General features: G+C 45.5%; 1 protein-coding gene across 3 annotated transcripts in view; it reads right to left on the bottom strand.

The window, feature by feature from the left end:
• Positions 1–22,276, bottom strand: part of NLRC5 (NLR family CARD domain containing 5) — a 127,760-nt gene extending 105,484 nt beyond the window's left edge. For all 3 annotated transcript variants that reach the window (XM_083165094.1, XM_083165095.1, XM_083165096.1), the window contains exons 1-10: positions 22,140–22,276; positions 19,469–19,764; positions 14,995–15,057; positions 11,121–12,834; positions 10,377–10,460; positions 7,109–7,192; positions 5,758–5,841; positions 2,698–2,787; positions 2,388–2,438; positions 1,955–2,014 (exon numbers count right to left, since the gene is read on the bottom strand). In XM_083165094.1, the coding sequence (XP_083021220.1) occupies positions 1,955–2,014; positions 2,388–2,438; positions 2,698–2,787; positions 5,758–5,841; positions 7,109–7,192; positions 10,377–10,460; positions 11,121–12,834; positions 14,995–15,057; positions 19,469–19,757 (2,519 nt within the window). In that variant the 5' untranslated portion in view covers positions 19,758–19,764; positions 22,140–22,276. The remainder of the gene's footprint in view (positions 1–1,954; positions 2,015–2,387; positions 2,439–2,697; positions 2,788–5,757; positions 5,842–7,108; positions 7,193–10,376; positions 10,461–11,120; positions 12,835–14,994; positions 15,058–19,468; positions 19,765–22,139) is intronic.
• Between the last annotated feature and the right edge of the window lie 890 nt (positions 22,277–23,166).

Genomic DNA, 23,166 nt, shown 5'->3' with positions numbered 1-23,166 from the left:
TAGTACCGGCTAGAGCGCAATCACATAGGCGGCATGGGAGCGCAAACGCTCGATCACGATTATCCCGTGCGGCCGGTTGATGCCTCAGAAGTCAGGGGGTCGCAGTGCTACGCGTCACGCACTGCGTTTCTCTCGCTGACTCTGGTGTTAGCGGAGCTATTGAGACGCACGGACCTTAAAATAATATATTTAAGCTAGACAGATCAGAAATGCATTCAATGGGTAAGGGGAGTGGGGGGTAGCCACGAAGGTACGGTCGGCGTACGCTTCGCCACTAGCTTCGTCAGGGAAGCTAGTGGCGAAGCGTACGCCGACCGTACCTTCGTGGCTACCCCCCACTCCCCTTACCCATTGAATGCATTTCTGATCTGTCTAGCTTAAATATATTATTTTAAGGTCCGTGCGTCTCAATAGCTCCGCTAACACCAGAGTCAGCGAGAGAAACGCAGTGCGTGACGCGTAGCACTGCGACCCCCTGACTTCTGAGGCATCAACCGGCCGCACGGGATAATCGTGATCGAGCGTTTGCGCTCCCATGCCGCCTATGTGATTGCGCTCTAGCCGGTACTATCTGAACTCTGTGTCACATACACAGACAATTATACGGAGGCTTATTCCCAAATATACCTTGCACGGAGACTCCTTTGGAACGTCCCTCGTGCAGTGTAAACCTCATATAGCGTAACCAAGATACACAACAGCACGTAGAATCAACTCCATCTAGGCTCATAGAAGCCTTCAGTAATTTTGCTGATACAATTAAGTGTGATTATTTCTATCGTGAACACAGTGAGACCTAATAAAGCTTATTTCAAAGACAGTTTCTCAGAACACTAATTGAGAGTGAATACATTACTATTAAGGGAACGGGGGTCCCACGTCGCATGGATAAAGATATCCATTTTTACTACATGTTATGTGTTTAATGTCTTGTGTCTGTTATATTTTCGCTACATTTTATCTATCTAATTAAATAAAGGTTACATTTTAATACGTATTCTTTGGGTGCACCACACAGTGACATCCCGTTTCTGTCCACATGAACTTCTGCTCTAATCAGCTGTCCAGTCTTAGCACACCCTCCAGACTTTATTGAGTTGTACTCCCAATACATACATGAGGGGCCGATATTTTTGACGATAACTTACCTCCTGTGCGATTGACATACCCATTTCCCCCTTTCCCCCCTTCTATTGCACCTTAGAATATGGCTCAGATGCTGCCTACTGCTACTGACGCCCAGCGGTGCCGCTGTTCAGAACAGTGTGCTGACAGGAATGGCGGTGGTTGGGCTGCACAGCGTGACCACTGACATCACATGGCCGCCGCCATGCCTGTTAGCACTCTGTCCCGAACACGGTCACCTGGCCACCAGCCTGCTGTGCCATTCCAGCCAGCCACGTGACCAGTGTAGATGGTTCTGCTGCTGCCTGTCACCTGCCGTAAGTGACAGCGCAGGGCAGGGGGATGGGGAGGATTGGCGGGGGAGGGAAAAGTTGGCCTTTACAGCGACATTTGCAGGGTCATTTTTTTATTAGGGAGGCCAATCCCAGGATCCCGGGATTGAGCATTTTTTAATTTTATTTAAAAAAAATGCCCCGGGATTGGCCTACCTATACCCCTGTATATGTAGCTTTACATATGCAATGTAACAGGGTGCAACCTTTTATGCTGATTGGAACATGGTCCTATTTTGGTGTGGGCTATATTTTTATCATCTATATATTTGCCTAATGTCTGATTGTGTGTCTCCGAAACACTGATAGGTGTTGGCAGCGAGTGAAACAACATCTCTTTCTCTCTCCCACATGCACAGACACAGAGGCAATCACAAGGTAACAGACTAGCTTTCGAAGCATTTGCTTTGAGCGGGCTTACTAGTGTCTTTAGAAAGAAAGAAGCAGTCTCCCACGAGAACTTTGTTTTTAAATGAGCATCAGATAATTGAACTTACCTCAGACTTTTCTTTTTCACCCCAGGAGGTTCGTTCCTAGCTTTTTTGAGCTGTGGAGAGCTGCACAGAAGCACTTTATTAGTATTGGAAACTAGGGATCGCCATCAATGATTTAAAATGATTTAAAGAGGGAAGTCCTGGAACAGAGCATTTTGTACCTAACGGAATGGGTCATGTTGGAGGTTATGACTTAGTCTGCACCTGTTACATCTGCCCCACCTGCAGTACAGCATGGTTGTCTCTATTAGAAAGAGAATTTGCTTTTTGTGAGTGAACCAGAATTAGGCCCATAGATTGTAAGCTCCACTGTGGCACGGACTCATATGAATGACGGAAATATTGTTTACACAGCGCTGTGGAATAACCGTATGACATTGTATAAACTCATCTAAATCTAATGTGAGTATAACATATACAACTCTTTGCTATTTACCTCTGAGGATGAGAGTTTTCTGAAGAGAACATGATGGCAGCCGTGTCCCCTCTGAGGATAAAAAATGGAAATAAAGTGATACAAGTCCATATAACTGTACATGGGTCTTCAACCTGTGGCCCTCCAGATCTTGTGAAACTACATGTTCCAACATGCATTGCCACATTTTTTCCTATAAGGGCATGCCAAAAAACCTCAGGGCATGCTGGGACATGTAGTTCCACAACATCTGGAGGGCCACAGGTTGAAGACCTGTGATATAATACATCTGTTCTATTATAGTAATGGTCGCACAACTGCTCATACTCACGTTATCTGCACACTGGCTGTGTTCGGGCACATAACAGCTGCCCTTAGCAATGTGAGTACTCCCATCACGTGTAGCTCATTGTGGCTCAGGCTGGAGGACAGAAAAGCCACGATTACTCATCCACAGCACATTGTTAGCATTACACCTGTCAGGGAAGGACCTGGCATTGTAGAGTGTGTGTGTGTGTGTGTGTGTGTGTTCACAGGAGCGTTCCATGAATCACAGTGGTCTGGCCCCACGACGCACCTCCATGTTGTTTGACCAGCTCCTGTCTATGCTCAACCACCCCCAGTTTCTCTCTATGGGCCAGATGCATAAAGCTTCAAAAAGTGATAAAGTGGAGAGTGATAAACAAGCAGCCAATCAGCTCCTACCTGTCATGCTACAGGCTGGGTTTATAAAATGACAGGTACGAGCTGATTGGCTGGTTGTTTATCACCCTCCACTTTATTACTTATTTAAGCTTAATAAATCTAGCCCAAATGTCAGTGGCTGAACTTGTGGGTGGTCGGCCCAGGTGCAAAAATATAATATGGGCCCCCTCCCCTACTCCAACCTACTGTAAGTTCACAGTATGCAACACGGCTGTAGGTGAAAAGGAGAGGCAGAAGGTGACAGGGAGAGGCAGAGGGTGACAGGGAAAAACAGTGGTGACAGGAAGAAGGTGAAAGGGGCAGCAGTGGGCCCCTTCCTCAGGGACCCCGGTGCACTGCACCTACTGCACCAATGGTAGTTCCACCTGTGCTCTGGATGACTGGACCAGCCCATCAACATCGGGCAGCAGTGGCGGAACTCCCGGAGGCAATGGAGTCATCTGCCGCCGGGCGCCAGGCTTAAAGGGGGCACTGGCTCCATTGCCTCCCGATGTTCCGCTCTGCTCATTAGTGCTTAATTTAGCAGTACACAGCCCGGCAGTATGCACTATACTTATGCAGCGGCACCCCGCTGTTCCCTTGTGTGCAGTGGCCGCGGCGACCCCCCTCCCTCCCTGTCACCTGGCTGCAGTACTCACTGCTCTGCAGAAATCCGTCGCCTGACATCCGCCCTTAGCCTGAGCAAGCCAGCGGCCACCCCACCGTGTCAGTGGTGTCGAGGAGCCAGAAGTCGTGCGGGAGTCTGCAGCAGCAGCCTGTGAGGGGTGAGCAGTGGAGAGCTGGGCCGGGGGGGGCTGGGTGCCATCTTCCCCTCGGACCAATGCACTTTAGTGATACAGGGTCAGGCCCTGACTATATATGTGGTGGGCTAAGGGGCAGGAAGAACTGTGGCTACGGGGACAGGGTTAACGGCGGCTGCCGGGACAGGAAGAACTGTGGCTGGGGTACCTCAGTGAAATCCCAGGAGGTGGGGTGAGACATCAACAGCGCTAACTGCTGGGTTGTAGTTGCGGTGGTCGGCCTGCTCTGCACGCGCCGCGCTGGAAGGCAGTTTGACATTGACAGACTGTGTACACATCAGGTGGTAAAGCTGGCTTCCCCGAGGCTGGCCCCGCCCACCACACTGTGGGCTGCTTGTATCCTGAGCCCTGCTCTTCCTGGTCTAGCTCCTGTACCTGCTCTATGCTGCCTCCCCTCCCACAATGCCAGGTGGCTCCCTGCTTTTCACTTCAGAAGCAGACACCACAAGAAAGACAATTGGGTGAGTGTATATTGGGTGTAATATTGATGTAGGAGCTGTGTATAATGTACTGGGTGTATTATATGGGGGGGGGGGGGTGCTGTGTATAATGTCCTGTGAGTAACTTGTGTGGGGGGGTGCTGTGTATTAGGTCCTGTGTGTAACTTGTTGGAGGGGGGCTGTGTATAATGTACCGGGTGTATTATATGGGGGGGGGGGGGTGCTTTGTATAATGTCCTGTGTGTAACTTGGGGGAGGGGGGCTGTGTATAATGTACTGGGTGTAATTTGGGGGGAGGGGGGCTGTGTATAATGTACTAGTTGTAATTTGAGGGTGGCATTCGCACAGGGGAGCTATGTTGGGCAACTATGCATGCACATAAACTTTTATGCGCATGTGCAGCCGCTTATTGCGAGCGGGTGCAGCAAATTTATTACTCGCCAGCCCGTTCGCATGCAGCAGTGTGGACGGGGTCACAGGGTGGCGGACATGGGTTGCGCCCATAGGAACACCCTGCGTTTCATGGGTGTTCCCATGAAAGCGTATGAAAATGCACCAGGTACAGGGGCGCTGCAGATCTAAGTCAGCAGAGACTGACTTAGATCTGCAAGCGCTTGAGAAATCATTCAATGGTCGGTGACCATCGAATGACTTCTGCCCCACATGCAATCTGCAAATGGATGTTTATGCAAAATATCCAGTTGCATGCGCGTGGGGAGATTTGCGATGCGTGCGGCGGGCGGGTCAATCAGAATGAGGGCCATAATGTAATATATGCTTGATTCAGTCAATGGCATTTAGGGGACCTTTTTTAAAATAAAAATAAGACAATAGTAGCCACAGTACAAAGTCCACTGAGTGCCATTGACTGGATTATTTATATATATATATATATATATATATATATATATATATATATATAATCGTTGGCACTCTGATATATAAATATATATATATATATATTTATATATCAAAGGGTTTGTGGGGGGGGGGGCACAAGCATTCATCTTGCCTCCGGGCACCTGGGATGAACTTACGCCACTGTCGGGCAGCAGCGCATCCCTGGGCTACCGACATTCTGAGATGGCAGTAGCCCATTGTAGCCTATGGGCTACACACCACACTGCTGGGGGGTCAACGCTAACTGCGCATGCGCCCGGCTTAGCACATCGCAGGGATGGGCTCCTTTTGGAGCCCTGGCTCCTGTTACCAAGGGGGCACCTCTCCACCCCTGCAAATTTAAATCAGTTCATTGAAAGCCTTCAATGTAGCCTTCAATGTAGCATCGCTCAGAATGCTCAGCCAAATCTCCCCATGTGTAGGCCCCTTTACACGTCCCTGGTCCTCTTTAGAAGGTCTCCCTCAGTATTTTGTACACAAGTATTATAAGTCATATCGTTAAAGTTACAAATACACACAAAAATAATAGTTTAATATGGCACTTACTCCAAAAGTTTTAAATGCTCCATCTCAGAAAATAATGAGATTAATGATACCATGTCTTCTGTCTTTATGTGGTTACCCTGCAAGCTGCGGGGAGCACAAACAGTATAAGTATTAACATTAGTGCTATATTGTTAGGGAAATGTCAATATACTAGACATCACTGATATAATCATCAATCAACATAGCTTATAATATGTTTAACAGTCTCTACCCTAAAAAAAAAACAATTTTTTTCTCTATTTCTGTTTTTCAACAAATGACAAAAACTTCACCAAAAAACTTGTGGGCACCAGCGTCTACTAAGCACTATTTAATGCTGCTCTGTAATAGGAGCGTACTATAGAGTGCTGTACAACAAAACTAAAGGTGCGTACACACGGGGGCGATTATAGCAAATATCGCTGGAAATATGGTGGCTGAGCGACCATATTGCCAGTGATGGGAGTGTACACCGGCGATAAATCGCCGGGTGAGCGCTCCCGTTTTCTGCCCGTAGTGACCAGCTGATTTCCACTGCCGGGCTCCACCGACAGTTTCTTTTTCATCAGCGACCATCTCTGGTCGCTAATGCAAACGGGACACCGAGCGATATATCGCTCAGCGTGAGCAATATATCGCTCGGCGATATATCGCCCTGTGTGTACAGGGCTTTACAGCTGCCCTATTTGGAGCCCTCTGGGCAGCATCTGCACTGCGAGCAGTACAAAAAAAAAAAAATTAACAAAACAAACCCAGTGTGCTGTTGCACCAAGGGTTAATGCTCTTTCAATCAGAGGGCCCCCCTAGGGATCTCCTGACTCCCCAGTGGACCAATCCGATTGAGAAAAAGGTGCTAGAGTGGATTTTGATGTGACCTTTGCCCTGTTTCACAACAGTGCAGATTGCTTTGCAACCGTTATCCAGCACTTTTATATATACTAGCAGGCGCACCTACACACACAAAAAAGGCTTCAAGACTTAATAGACTTATCAGACTTTGATAAATGATCATTCAAGTAAAAAACAGGGACATTTCCAAGGACAAATATTGATGAATAGTTAAAACCTATTTCTCTTGTGACGAATCAGGAAAAGATGGCAGCTGTGATCTTGCTTACACAATTGCAGTGCAACAATAAAGCTGTCAAGCATGTACATGCAAAAGCAGCCAGCATTTACCCTGCATGCAAATGAATAAATGCATTGCACCTCTTGCGTTGCAACATTGTTTGTCCAGGTGCAACGTTAGCTTTTTTTTTTTTTTACTTTGCAACCAAATTGAACGAATTACCCCCATCTACATCCATGTTACGGATGTGACGGATATGTGAAAGTTTTCACGGTAAACTGAATAAAAAATAAAATGAGTTACTTTATTTCCTGCAGAGCCCTGCAGCAGAGGAATGACTGCATCATAACGGCAACACCAACGGCTGTGAGTCGCCCTGTTGTCAATCTGGGAAACAGCACAAGAAAGAGCATTTACTGGATTACGTTCCATGCAATGTATCTAACAGATATGTGTGATAAGGTAATATTGGGCCTAATTCAGCATGAATCGCTGATCAGAGAATTCGCAAATCGAGCGCATGCCTACTGTACGCATCACACATACGTATGGATCATAAAAACAATATGGTCGGAGTATGACGGGAAGCCACGTTTGGAGGTGGTAACCTTCCACTTTCTGTGTGTCTCTAAAAAATATTTGGGGAGGGTCTGTGACGTCAGCAATGACCACTTCCAACCTGTCAGCTTCAGACCCACATTTGCACGGACAGCAAAGTCTCTTTAATGGTTTGGGAATTGTGTATGGTGATTAGCGATCCATTCACAATTTTGAAAGGGGCGTTTTTTTTGTCTGTCTGGCGGTGACTTTCTCCTCCACTGCTAATTCTATGATTAGTGATCTATGCTTAGTTAAGCCCATTGGGTGCCAAATCGGTTAGGAACCCCCTCGTTACAACTCAACTGCCACTGCCTCTTACCGGGCAGCAAGAGGAGAGGAGGGGTTTGACAACACAACTCATACGGCCATATAATATCAGACATTGGGTCACCACAAGACCATTGAAAGGACTGGTAGAGTGACGGTATGTAATCATTCAGTTTCACATGCCCTAGAAAACTGGCTGGGGGTAGTGTCAGCCCTATGCATATTACATTGGATTCAGTATTGAATCCCGGCAGTCGGGATCCCGGCGTTCAGAATCCCGACGCCGGAATCCTGACAGCCGAAATGCCGACAAGGGGGGGACGTGGATCGCCCCCCCTTGCGGGCTCGCTGCGCTCGCCACGCAGCGGGCCCGGTGCCTCGCTATGCTCGGCACACTAATTTATTCTCCCTCCAGGGGTGTCGTGGACACCCACGGAGGGAGAATGTGTCGGCATTTCGGCGGTCAGGATTCCGGCGTCGGGATTCTGAACGCCGGGATCCCGACCGCCGGGATTGTAACTGCATCCCATTACATTATATTGCATAGTGTTCTGTATATCACTGTATACACGTGAAGAAAGGATTATACTCTGCTCACATGTATGCTTACTTTAAATAAGCTGGCATCACTCACATTATTCATTAAAGTCATTATTTATCCAAGACGAACACAAATTTTTGTATGTATGGTCTTTTATGAAGACGAGAAGGATTAAAGAAACCTTTATGTGATGCCAGCTTATTTAAAGTAAGCATACTGTACAGAGTACAGAGCAGAGTATTATCCTTTCTTCACATGAGAGTGGTGCCCTCAATATCGGAATTGGGATCCAGGAAAAAAAAAAAAACGCGGACGCAACCATGACCTTTTTGTCCCTATCACTTAGGGTGGAACCAACTTTGTGTTACAATATTACACGATTCTTTTATATGTTTCCTTTGCTAATGAATGGATCGGACCACGATGAGGACTTCTGTTCATCACTGAATTTGAGGAGTTTTAATTTTGTCTGAATGTATCTTCCCCATAGTGCCAGTAAGACTGTTCTATCTATTTCCAGTTTTCCGATTTATCGCAAGGACTCCCCGGCAATGTTCCCTCTAATTTTACGAAGGCTGTGTGCGGCTAAAGATTTTGGCTGTGCAACTTTGGAATGAAATTAAAAATTTTGTGCGTCACTTATATATAACTGGAAAATGACATTCAGCATTTGTGTTAACTTTACTTCAAAATGATATTAAACATTTAAACATTCAAAATACAGTACACAATGTAGTTAATGGGTGAAACACACATTAATTGAGTCCACAACTGCAAAAAGGGACCACTGCTGCTTTGTGCGCTCAGTTGTAATGTCTGTGCGCACGCTCCTCAAGGTGTGTGCGCGCGCACGTGCGCACAGCTTAGAGGGAACACTGCTCCCCGGGAGTTGCTGAGGGTGTTCAAGGGAAATCAGATACGATACATCGCAGGTGTTAAAAAAGCATCCGCAATGCGCAGCTGACAGCTGCGATTTATCCTATGTGCAGCACGTCTGAACTCCGACTCCAACCTGATGCGCATAGTACCCTGCAACGGGTCGATTCAGATGTCAAACATCATATTTATCAGCCCGATCCATCAGAATCGTGTGAAAACAGGCCAAATTGCGCAATTGAATTAATTCTGCCCGTTTGGGTTGGAAGTTGGATTTGTCCTGCCTATGGTTCCTAACCCTGGTCCTCAAGTAGCCCCAACAGTGCACGTTTTCCAGGTCACCCAGCAGGTGCACTCATTATTCAGACACATTTTAAAGATCCACAGGTGGAGCTAATTATGTCACTTGTGATTCTGTGAGGAGAACTGGAAAACGTGCACTGTTGGGGGTCCTTGAGGACCAGGGTTGGGAACCAACCACTGATAAATACCATACCTTCCGCACAAAAACATATGAGCAATATTGTACTTGTAAGCAAAAACTTAATAGAAAATTTGCTGTAACAAAAAAAAATATTCTAATACGTAAACCCAGTTGCCATTTGTACAGTACCTCTGGTAAAATGAAGTGAAAGAAATAATAAAACCTTTGTTTAAGAATCAAATAAACTGCATATAAAACATATTAAACATGATATTTAGATTTTTTCATGTTTACTTATTAAAGGTGCGTACATACGGATAGATTTGTCCAACGATTCAATCTCGTTAACGATTTCCTCTGAACCTCCTGCACAAACGATTTGGTGACAAATGATGAACGATTGAGCAAACGATTACACATGAAAGATTGATCTTTAACGATGGTGGAGGGAGATGGAGCCAGTCAATCAGCCTTACCAAATCGTTCATCGTGCATACACATGAAACGATTGGTCGCTGATCTTTCTGCATGCAGGAAAGATCAGCGACCTCTACCAACGACCGTCGGGTACGCGCACCGTTCGATATATCGTTCATACACACGGAACGATTTGAACGATTGGTCGTTTCAATCGATCGGGAACGCCCAGATCGTTGGCCAAATCTATCCGTATGTACGCACCTTAAGCCATTATTTGTATTGGGATATCTTTTGAACTAGACGCTTTGACAAAAAATTTTATACCGTTGTCTCTATGAGTTTTATACCTATAATTATTTTCTACTTGCAAGATGAAAGGTCAGATAATACACCGTATGTTTACAGAGACAATTAGAAGCAGGAGTCAAGTGCTTGGAAAGTACCTGACTTTCTTCAGATATTCCATGTCAGCTATCACCGGGGAGAGCGCCTGTGCAAATGCGTCGCCATATTTTCGGTTTCTGAAACTAAAAATGACAAAATATCCATAACGTGTATGTTGGATTTAGACAGTCGCTGCTTCCTGTCAAATATTTGTACAAAGAAAAGCAGGACGATGTATTTTCTAAGCAATACCAAGATACAGCAATACATTTTCCCTGGATCATTATACACCATGGAAAACAAATATATACTTTTTCCAAAAAAAGACGCCGGGTGTAACCACGGATACTGAGGGTCTTTTTTTTTAGATTTCAGCAGTGATCGGCGGCACAGGTGGCGCTGGGGAGGGAACATAGAACCGGAAGGGCCCGAGAGGTCCCTGTGAGATTGGCAGCATAATCTTAAAATGGTGGACAGGGTCAAAATGTTGACATGAAAGAGGTGGATACAGGAAGAGGTCAACATGAGTTTTTCAAATTTGTTTGTCAAGGTCGACACCAGTCGACATGGACCCCCAATTAGTGTACCGTATAGCCTTTCATCTTCGGGCAACTTTACTGCTTTAGCTGTGGTTAACTAATGCAAGTTGATATTCTATTGGTTGATAATGGAACATTATTAATTAAGCCCAAGTATACTATGCTGGGGCATATAAAGTATTTTTTTGAATTCCAACCTTAAACGTTACAGAGAAGTAGAAGAATATTCTACCAGTAATAATGTAGCTGAAGTCTCCGCATTACCTTAAACTTTGTACGTTCTTACATGCTCCTAAGACTTCCAGGCAGTCAAGCTCCATTGGACATCCTGCAAAATCTAACGAAACCAGACACGACCCATGTTTAACAACAAACGTCAAAGCAGTCATGTCCACCGGGGTTATCCTGAAATTCTTCAGCTCATATTTCTGTGCTAGGTGCTCTCCAACATGCTGGGCCAAATTCTCATCCTGGGTCTCATAAACACAGTGACACAGCTCGATCACCTTGGGCCCTGTGAGCCGAGTGTCTGCCAATCTCATGAGAGATTCCAGAATCTTTTTTTGTTTCATTTGTATCAGGTTCTCGCTTTGCTCTGTTAACTCATAGAGAAATGGCCGACAGTCCGTCGATGACAGCCCGGAAAGGAATATATGAAAATTATCTGTGAGGTCATCCTTCTTCTTGTGTTTCAAGTTCCACTTCGACTTTAGAGAAAGCCTTTTGTGTAGCACAGTTGCTGTTACTGTCTCATTTATCATCAAGTGCAAGGCAGCGAAGAACTCCTGAGAGCTAAGATGAACAAAGGAATATCCCACATCTTGGTCACCTTCAAACTTCTTGACCTCAAACACTGAAAGAAGTCCATGAGATGTGGCAAAGTCCTGCAACTCTGACGAAACTTCTTCGGCATAAAATATCGTCTTGTCGTTATCGAGGCCGATAAGTGCGAGCTTAGATAAGTTAAATATTAGTGGTTTGAATGTTTTCAATGTCCTCTCCTCATCCGAGAAAGACGTCAGTCGTTTCCGTAAAAAAATCTTTAGCATCTCCACGTAGAATTGTGTGATCGTCTGGGGAAGACCTGACTTCGTTGATGAAGTCTTGAGTAAATGTTCCAAGCACACACAAACAATGTGGCATAAAGCGGGGACAAAGCACATGTGCATTAGTTTTTTATTGTCTCGCAAATAGAATAATATTTTGTCTTTCAGTGCGCTCATGTGGAAAAAGTCATCAATATATTGTTCAACGCGCTCTTTATCAAAGCCCAGGACATCAGCCATACGGTTTACGGAGTCCATCGGAAAGCTGTTTAATATTTTCGATCTGCAGGTGACAACGACAGTACACCCTCGCATAAATGTCCCGTAGAAGAGGCAGGAAAACAACTGAAAGGTGGTGGTTATTTGGCTAATGTCAGGGGTACTGTTGGGAGGACTTGTTGCAAATTGGCCAATAAACTCATCTAGTCCATCAAATATGATCAGAACCTTTTGGGGGTTCTGAAGGACATATTCGAACACTTCTTCAGGATCAAGTTCTGGCATAAGAAACAAGTTGAAGAGAAGTTCCCTGAGAGTGAAGTGTTTGCTGATGAGATTCAGCTGCCGGAACTCAAAGAGAAATATCAGCGTAAACTGGCTGAACTCCCCACGTGCCCATTCGTAGCAGATTCGGTGGGTCAGCATTGTTTTACCAGTACCTGGCATTCCCACCAGTAAAATAACATGAGTTTTCCTCAGACTGGTTCTCTTAAAGAGGTTAATTATTTTAACTGTATCAAAACTTCCTTCTGCATCTGAGCTTTTCTCAGCATCAGCTTTATTTCTGGGATGGTCCTTGGACATCTTGACCTCCTTGATTAGTGGATCAATAAACATTGGATGGAACTGTCCTTCAGGATCATCAGCCACCTTAAACCCATACTTTTCCAGCAAGGAGTCTCTTATCTGTTCTCTGTAACGCTTAGCAGATTCTAAAAACAAATAGAAAGAAATTAATATTTATATACAATGTTATGCATACATGTAGAGTGAATGAAATGAGGTCTATGAGGAATTCAATTGTTTTTAAGGTGCACAGAGCCAATCGGGGGCATGTGCTGTGGTCGCCCATCATTCAGTGGCGGATCTAGACTTCTCTTCTAGGGGGGGGATGCGGCCACTACTTAAGGCATGCGATGCGATTTTTCATTGTCAAGACCTGATTTTTAATTGTATAGTCAGCCATGGGTGATTTCATACCCCCACTATCCAACTACGCATGGAGTTGACTTTATATAGTGTGGCGAGCGCAGCAAGCCCCGCGATGGGACGCGGATTACTTTACATGTATTCTGCGTCCCCTCGCCACGCTTCGGGCTCGGTGGCTCGCTGCGCTCTCCACACTATATAAAATCAACTCCATGCGTAGTTGGATAGTGGGGGTATGAAATCACCCATGGGTGACTATACAATTAAAAATCGGGTCTTTACAATGAAAAATCGCATCGCATGAATTGTATGCCACTATATTGCATGCGATGCGATGCAATGAAAAAAATCGGACGCCCAGATATTACATAAGTACCATACATACATAGTAAATCACACATACAAACACACTGTATGTGCAGGCGGACACACCAGCAGCCGGACTGTGCACACACAAGGGAGCTCCAGGCTTTGGCTGCTCCCGCTCATCAGGCGCCTTCATCCTAAATCCGGGCACACAACGGGCACACACCCACGTGTGCCCGCCGGGCAGTGCTGCAGACACAGCCCACCCCACAATGTCTGTGAGCAATCAGGGTGGCAAACCACCTAATTTACAGCCCACCAGCCAATAGGATGGGGGAGAAAGCCCCGCTATATCAGCTACTGGGTGAGAGAGGCGGCGTCATCACCTCCCCATCATCACTGCAATCATTACTTAGTAGGTGTGGGTGCAGATGCGGCCGGCGACAGTGAGGAGTATACCCCTCACCCCCCGCAGTGATTCCACTGGCCTAGGGGGGGGGGGGGCGACCGCCCCATTCACCCCCCCTTAAATCCGCCCCTGCCATCATTTCTGCTCACACCCTCTTTTGGGTGCCCAAGCTGCATATTTTAAACCAGGTCCACTTGGGTGGGGTGTGGTATAGCTAACAAACAATGTCTACGTCAACAGTCATTAGGTCGACAGTAAAAGGACGCCATGCACAAGGTCTATATAGAAAAGGTTGAAATATAAAAACATGGACTTTTTCCATGTCGACCTTTTCATTGCTTCAACCTTTTGTCAATGTTAAATTTGTTCATATCAATCTTTTGGTGTCGACCTTTTGACTATTGACATTGTTTGTCGGGTGTGGATCAGTTGGTCACCAGCAAGTTGTTAGACATTGGTTGACACCATTAGGTCGACATGCATCTAGGTCGACATGCATGAAGGTCGACATGAGTCTAGTTCGACATGGGTTAGGTCAACAGGATCATAAGGTCGACAGGGTCATTACGTCGACATGGGGTAAGTCGACAGTCAAAAGGTCGACATGGGGTTTTTCACTGGTTTTTTTTTACCCAAATATCGATACAGTCAATATGGACACAGGTTAAAGTGCATTGCCCCTCGCATGGCTCGCTGCACTCACCATGCTTCGGGCTCGGTGCCTCGATATGCTCGCCACACTATTTTATTCTCCCACCACGCTCTAGTGGATGATATGGCATGAACTACATGCCGGTTCAAAAAACAGTGAAAACCCCCATGTCGACCTAATGACCTGTCGACCTAATTTATTTATTTATTTAGTTTCTTATATAGCGCAGCAGATTTCGTTGCGCTTTACAATTGTAAACAGAGATAAACATACTGGGTAACAACAGACAGCTTACAATCTATGACCCTGTCAACCTAACCCATGTCGACCTGGACTCATGGCGACCTTCCTGCATGTCGACCTAGACACATGCATGTTGACCTAATGGTGTTGACCTAATGACTGTCTAACAACTTGCTGGTGACTCAGAGACCGTATCCCTGTTTGTCAGCCACCCAGATAACATTTGGGTGCGACATGGGCAAAACATTATCGTCAGACACGTTAGAGATCGGTATGAGAGGGCGCCCTAAACCAATTGTATCCCCCACGTGAGTTTAAGCATTTGAGAATTACCTTGTTTCCTCGATTTTCTACTTTCATTTGACAACGAGCTTTCCCAGCTCACTTCCCCCGATCCTGAAACACAGATTTTACGTTCAACATTAACTTCCTCCTTTGTTATGGTCCAATCCATCAACTGATTATGAATGTAGCAGGAACAACTATCTACACCAGGCCTGTCCAACCTGTGGCCCTCCAGCTGTTGGGAAACTACACATCCCAGCATGCCTTGCCATAGTTTTAGCATTTTCTAACAGCAATAGTGCAGCAGGGCATGCTGGGATCTGTAGTAAGCCATTATAAATGAATGCATGTTAATAATGATATATAAAGCAGATAGACCGGTAATGGTGGCTTGCGTTCATGCGTGCGTGCATGCTTGCATACGAGCGTGTGTGTGCGAGTAAATTACTATGGGCCTGATTCAGACCTGATCACTGCTCTGTGAAGTTGCAGAGTCATGTGATCAGATAGTCGCCGCCCAACCAGTGAAATCACGCCCCGTGCAAATCTGCAATTGATTTGCAAATGGATTGCTGATCCCCGGCCATCTGCAAATCCATTCACCATCGAAGGATTTTAACCAACCGCAGTTGTTTAAAACAACAGTGATGCCAATAGAAACACTCCAGACTGAACAACTTGCCAAGCCCTGTCACTGATGGCAGCCAGCTAACCAACCAAGCTCTAACGCTACCAGCAGAACATAGGAAGTAGGGCATAAGGTGCGTACACATTCCTCGAGTGTGTACGCACAGTGTCGCTGACGATGCAGATACTGGGGTGACTGGAGACATCGCTACCGGGGGCCATTCTGCGGAATGTATTAAGGCCCCCACTCCCCCCATCGCTCATCGTGGCCGGCATTGGCTAACTGTGTGGAGTTTGTATATTCTCCCCGTGTTTGCGTGGGTTTCCTCCGGGTGCTCTGGTTTCCCCCCACGCTCAAAAAATATACTGGTAGGCTAATTGGCTCCTAACAAAATTAACCCTAGAATGTCTGTGTGTGCGTGTACATGTGGTAGGGAATATAGATTGTAAGCTCCACTGGGGCAGGGACTGTGAATGTTCAAATATTATCTGTACAGCGCTGCGGAATATGTACGCGCTGTATAGTTAGATGGTCATAAATAAACAGTATCTTATAGTAAGTTATAATTTGTAGTGTTACTGACGTTTCCTGAAATTGTGGGTACTTTCCATCTCATACAGTACTGGGCTGGACTGCCGTGTCCTGATATCTCCCCCAGGCAGTGACGCACAAGGAAAATGCATGCAATGCCGTCATTCCAGTCATTCAGCTTTCCCCCACAGATTAGAGGCCAGATACACTAAGCTTCAAAAGTGATAAAATGGAGAGTGATAAACAGCCAGCCAATCAGCTCCTACCTGCCATGTCACAGGCTGTGATTGAAAAATGTCAGACAGGAGCTGATTGGTTGGTTGTTTCTCACTCTCCATTTTATCAATTTTCAAGCTTAGTTCATCTGGTCCTAGATGTTTTTCGGGATTGTGCATCATCTACAGACACATAGGGGAAAATATACTAAGATGGGAGTTCTACTTCACATGGGATGTTGTTGTTACGGGCAACCAATCATCTACTATCAATTACCTTCTAGAATGTGCTTAATAAATAAGAAGTAGATTCTGACTGGTTGCCCATAGCAACACCCTATGGCCTTTATTCAGATCTGATCGCAGTACAAATTTGTTCTTAAAATGGGCAAAACCATGTGCACTGCAGGTGGGGCAGATGTAACATGTGCAGAGTGAGTTAGATTTGGGTGGGGTGTTGAAACTGAAATTTAAATTGCAGTGTAAAAATAATGCAGCCGGTATTTACCCTGCACAGAAACAAAATAACTCACACAAATCTAACTCTCTCTATATAAGTTACATCTGCCCCACCTGCAGTGCAGCATGGTTTTGCCCATTTTGAGAACAAATTTGTACTGCGATCATATCTGAATAAGGGCCTATGTAAACTAGAACTCCCATCTCAGTCAATTTCCCCCATAGCCCTCACTGGGGTACAGCGTTATCTGTACAATATGCTGGGACCTGTGACCAATCAGCAATCTGCACTTTCCTATAGGCTCCTGCAATGTTTCAGCTTGTCTGCATGTTATAGTAGTCAATTGGAACCGGGTATGGCTCATACGGTCGTCAGTCATTATCCCGTACTTGCGTGGGTTTCCTCTGGGTACTCCGGTTTCCTCCCACAATCCAAAAATATACAGGTAGGCTAATTGGCTCCCAACAAAATGAACCCTAGAATGTCTGCGTGTGCGTGTACATGTGGTAGGGAATATAGATTGTAAGCTCCACTGGGGCAGGGACTGATGTGAATGTGCAAATATTCTCTGTACAGCGCTACAGAATATGTGTGCGCTATATAAGAAACTGTTAATAAATAAATTAGGTTGACCGCTGTAGGTTAACAGTCACTAGGTCGACACATGGAATAGGTCAACATGCATTACGTCGACATGAAAAGGTTTGACATGAGGTTTTCAGGGTTTTTTTCCTCTATGTCAACTTAAGTTGGCATGGACGCCGTATAAAAGTACCGCGTCCCCTCCCATGGCTCGCTTCGCTCAGCCCACTGTTATATTCTCACTCTCTGCCCACCTGGATAGTCATGTATGAAAAACAACCTTTTTTAAATAAATAAATAAATAAATAATAATTTTAAAAAAATGCATGTCGACCTATTTCTTATGTCTTGGCTCAAAAAAGTGGGTACTTATGTAGTATCTGGGCTGCCGATTTCTAAATCGCGTACATCGCATCGCATCGCATGCGACCATCGGATGCGATGCGATGACCCGATTTTTCCATAGGAATCAATGTTAAAATGGACTGAGTCCATTTTAACATGGAATTCAATGGTAAAAAGGGGTCCTTTTCATACCCCTACTATCCAAGTGGGCATGGAGTTGGATATAAACCTGTGGCGAGCGTAGCGAGCCACCGAGCCCGAAGCGTGGCGAGCGTAGCGAGCCCCGCGAGGGGACACAGAATACCGTCCCCTCGCGGGGCTTGCTTCGCTCGCCACGCTTCGGGCTCGGTGTCTCGCTACGCTCGCCACAGGTTTATATCCAACTCCATGCCCACTTGGATAGTAGGGGTATGAAAAGGACCCCTTTTTCCCATTGAATTCCATGTTAAAATGGACTCAGTCCATTTTAACATTGATTCCTATGGAAAAATCGGGTCATCGCATCCGATGGTCGCATGCGATGCGATGCGATATCGCATCGCATCGCATCTGATTGTATGCCTTAACTTAAGGCATACAATCAAAAAATCGGCAGCCCAGATACTACATAAGTACCAAAAAGTGAAACCTGAAAAACTCATTGTCAACCTAATGCTGTTGTCGACATTCTGACCCTGTCGACCTTAGCCATGTCGACCAAATTCAGATGTCGACCTAAGGCCTGCTGATCTTCAGTGGTCGACCCAATGCATGTCGACCTTAATAGGGTCGAACTAATGACTATGGGCCTTATCCTGGTTCACTCTTAAAAGGAAAATTCCTTCTCAAATGGACAAAACCATGTGCTCTGCAGGTGGGGCAGATGTAGCATGTGCAGAGAGAATTAGATTTGTATGAGGGAAAATACTGATTACTTTATTTCCACACTGCAATATAGATCTCACTTTGAAGAAAAATCCCACCCAAATCTAATTCTCTCTGCCCATGTTATATCTGCCCCCCTGCAGTGCACATGGTTTTGTCCATCTGAGAAGGAATTTGCCTCTTAAGGTGCCCATACATTGCCTGCGATGTCTCGCAGCAGTGTACGGACACCCGACAGCCTGCAAGCCGCCAGGACCTTCCCGGTGGCAGGGACGCATGCGATCCATTGTGATGGATTGCTTGCATCCCTGATTCCCGCCCGCCTCGCCACCAGGAGGAACGGGTGGTCGGACGGCCTGCCAGTCTGACCACCTGGTCGGGTCCGATGCGCACGGGACCGCGCATCGGAACCAACGGCATGTCAGGGAGGGACGATTTTGGTCCGATTTAACGGGCCAATTGGTCCAATCGACCGAAATCGGACCAAATCGCCTCAGTGTATGGGCACCTTAAGAGTGGACGAGAATAAGGCCCTATATCCCGAACTAATGAGCACATTGCATCCCCTGTAATCTGTGATCTCTCTGCAGACCTGTTATCCTCTTGGTCATAGTTTTACAACAATGGACAAGGCCTATATAACATAAAACACAGGCAAATTACAGCAAGCGCAAAACAGGGGTGACACTATGGGGAGGGATGGTGGGGCATATGTGTGGGGGCAGGGTCCATTTGCCAAGTGCAGCTTTGTAGCGAATGGGTGATTCTTCTTAGCTCTCCTCACCACTGGGCCTTGCAGCCACCACATCCGCTGCTGTTGTGTTGGCAGTGCTGCCAATGGCTACCATTCAGAATTACAGTGTTCATCTTCCAAAATAAAATGACTTCAGGACTCACCTTGTCCAGTCAGGCTGAGTAGTTGCACCTCGAGTTCCAGGGGAAGCGGAAATTCCATGCAGATACAATATATAAGCCCCTCCCACTCCTTCACATGAAGCTTCCTCAGCATCTGGATAAGAGCAGAGACCCTTCCTCTCTCATCTGCCATCTGCACAATGGGCTGAAGATCTGTGCCAGGCAGCAGTGCCTGGACCTTTGTAACTAACCAGTCTACATCCTGGCAAAGGAAATCCACCAACTCCGGCAGGATGTTTTCCATTTCATCTTTTGTATCCATGTCTTCCATTCTAGTGCTTGAAATGAAAACGTAGAATGTCAGTCAGTCCATAAGGATATATTATTCTATATTTTTACAAAAATTTGTGTAAGATATATAGAGATAGAAAGAGATCAGATATGTTGGCTAGACCATAGGTGCCGATTCTGTGGGTGCTCAAGGGCCCAAGCACCCACGGAAATTGATAAGCACCCACAGGCCCAAGTCCCGCTGCTGGGCCGCCATATTAACTTGCTAGTTTGCGGCCACCTGGGAAACAGTATGCCGGGAAGAGTGTATTCTGTCCGCAGGGTACCTGCACTGTGGGGGCATTTATGCACCTGCACTGTGGGGGCATTTATGCACCTGCACTGTGGGGGCATTTATGTACCTGCACTGTGGGGGCATTTATGCACCTGCACTGTGGGGGCATTTATGTACCTGCACTGTGGGGGCATTTATGCACCTGCACTGTGGGGGCATTTATGCACCTGCACTGTGGGGGCATTTATGCACCTGCACTGTGGGGGCATTTATGCACCTGCACTGTGGGGGCATTTATGCACCTGCACTGTGGGGGCATTTATGCACCTGCACTGTGGGGGCATTTATGCACCTGCACTGTGGGGGCATTTATGCACCTGCACTGTGGGGGCATTTATGCACCTGCACTGTGGGGGCATTTATGTATTTGGAATTCTGTTGCCGTAATTTGAATATTGGAGACAACTGTGCTCCGTAATATAAATTGGTATTATTTTGTAGCCACACCCCTTCCCCATGAAGCCACTCCTATATTTTTGGCTTGAGCACCCACCAGCAAAAACATAAATCGGCACCTATGGGCTAGACTAGTTCGGAGAGGTGGTCTAGCTTAGCAAGTGAGAAAGCCAACAGGATTTTCATTTTAGCTTATATAGCAAAGGAAATAATAGCTCAGCGGACAGATTTGGGTAGACCAGACACTGGCTAGACCATTTTTTTAAGTTTATGGTGAGTGATTGTTAACAATTCTGATGGGCAACACAAATCAGGGATCGGCATTGCTGCAATTTGCAGACACAAACCTCCAAGAGCAATTAATTCATGACATCAAGCATTCATAAACTCACCTGAGGACATCCTAACACCCCAAAACCCATAGGATATTTGGAAGGGTACAGATAATATAATATTATTTTTTTTTACTACTATGGGGAAGGGTGTGAGCGCTACTATTATTACAATTAATACAATGAGTACAATTAATCGTTTTTAAAGACCACTCGGGGGGGGGGGGGTTCTATTGCCATAGGGGGTGGGAAGGTATGTTATAGTGGGGTTCTATGGACAGGGGGGTGGACAACTCTTAGATAGATAGATATATTTTTTTATATAATATTTTAAGAATTTATTAAAAATCATTTTTAATCTTTATTAAGTCATTAAAAACAAAACAATTTCTGAGCGGTTTTCAGGGGGGGGGGGGGGTGAAATCGTCAGTTAGGTGGTTACAGTCCTGTAACCAATAACAGTAGGATAATATAGTGCAAAGCTAAACCTTCTATTGGATGATGACCCTGACATGTGCATTGCTAAGTTAAACCAATACTACAGAATGTATACAAATAGCGACCATGAGATGTATATGTTGGCAGAAAAGGGTAACTTTATGTTTAAGAAAATTATTATAACAGAACCTGTAGAGGGGCAGTGAAGGGATGGCAAGAAATAATACACAATGGGGTTGTTCTGGTTCACTCGCAAAGGCAAATTCCTTCTCAAATGGGCGAAACCATGCTGCACTGCCAGGAAAGGGGGGGGGGGGAGAGAGATGTAACGTGCAGGAAGAATTAGATTTGGGTGAGTTATTTTGTTTCTGTGCAGGGAAAATACTGGCTGCTTTATTTGTACACTGCAATATAGATCTCACTTTGAAGTAAAACCCCCACCCAAATCTAATTCTCTCTGCACACGTTACATCTGCCCCACCTGCAGTGCACATGGGTTTGTCCATTTGAGAGGGAATTTGCCTTTGCGAGTAAAGCAGAATAAGGGCCATTGTGCATTCTTTATGGGAATATACTATTTTATTCACTACAATTGCAGGTCACATATATATTGAGGAGGGGGAAGCAGGTCAATTATTGGCTTGGCAACAGAACTGAGGATTGTATGTGATTGGAGCTGCGGCTCCTTTCTGAGGCCTGCGGTCATTAGGTTGACCATGAAAAGGTCAACCACTATTGGTCGACAGTCAAAAAGGTTGACATGAAAAAGGTCAACTTGCATTAGGTCTACCTGGTCAAAAGGTCGACATGAGTTTTCATGTCGACTTTTTGACCATGTCGACATAGATCGGTTTAGAATACCTGTCTGTATCACAGAGCTAAGTCACTGCACAGCTAATGTTACATACATGGAGTCACTTACTAGTAAGATGCACACCGTCAGCCAGATCTGTGGAGCTCACTTCTACCTGCTGCACAACCCCAATCCAGTGTGAATAAAATGAAAGTAGATATCACAGTACGTGGAAATACCCTGGACGAAGCGGAAGTAGTTTTCCAGTTGCCCCGGGCTAACCAACTGCTTGAGATGAATCTACTTTTATATGGCAACAGCGAGTTTAATTTCAGTTTCTCTTTCCTGTAATCGGCTGATATAAAATAATCAGGCTGCAGCAGCAGGGTTCTCTACATTGCAAAAGCACACCAGATATTACAGCTGGGTGCTGGCTTTATTCCTCCCGCATGGGTCTTCAACCTGTGGCCCTCCAGATGTTGTGAAACTACATGTTCCAACATGCATTGCCACATTTTTTCTTATAAGAGCATGCCAAAACTGTCAGGGCATGCTGGGACATGTAGTTCCACAACATCTGGAGGGCCACAGGTTGAAGACCTGTGTCCTAGAGATTATCTAGGTGGGCTCATCATTCTGATGCATGTGCCAGTCATTCATATGGAGAATACCATCACTATAGATATACCTTTGAAAACATTGTTTGTGCTGATTAATCTTTGGCTAATCATATATGCATCTGAGCTGTGACTGTTGGGTGTTCCTTGATGTTTCTGGACTGCTTTACAAGCTACTGTAGCTTATTTAGATAAGGTTTAAATAAGAAATGTAAATTGACTACTACATAAGAAATATAACAAAACAATTTAACCCAAAAGTATAAATGGCCCTCCCAGGATTCGATCTAGCGTTGGGAGAGGAACAATGAATAATAATAATAATAACAATAATAATAACAACAACAACAACAGTAATGGTGTGTACACATGGTGAGATTCCTTCGCTATTCGACGATGCAATCTTTGCTATCACTGTACTATCTACATACAATTCATACAATCTGCATTAGATTTGCACTATATAGTCATTGCTGCCCTGTCTATCTGGGTTTCCATGGTGTGCTGTCGCGGGAGCGCACATCAGGATCGGAAGGTAA

Source organism: Crinia signifera, chromosome 11, assembly GCF_055691185.1.
Source record: "Crinia signifera chromosome 11, ASM5569118v1, whole genome shotgun sequence".
Classification (NCBI taxonomy): domain Eukaryota; kingdom Metazoa; phylum Chordata; class Amphibia; order Anura; family Myobatrachidae; genus Crinia; species Crinia signifera.
Note: the sequence above shows the minus strand (reverse complement) of the source record. Positions and strands in the feature narration are given on the sequence as shown.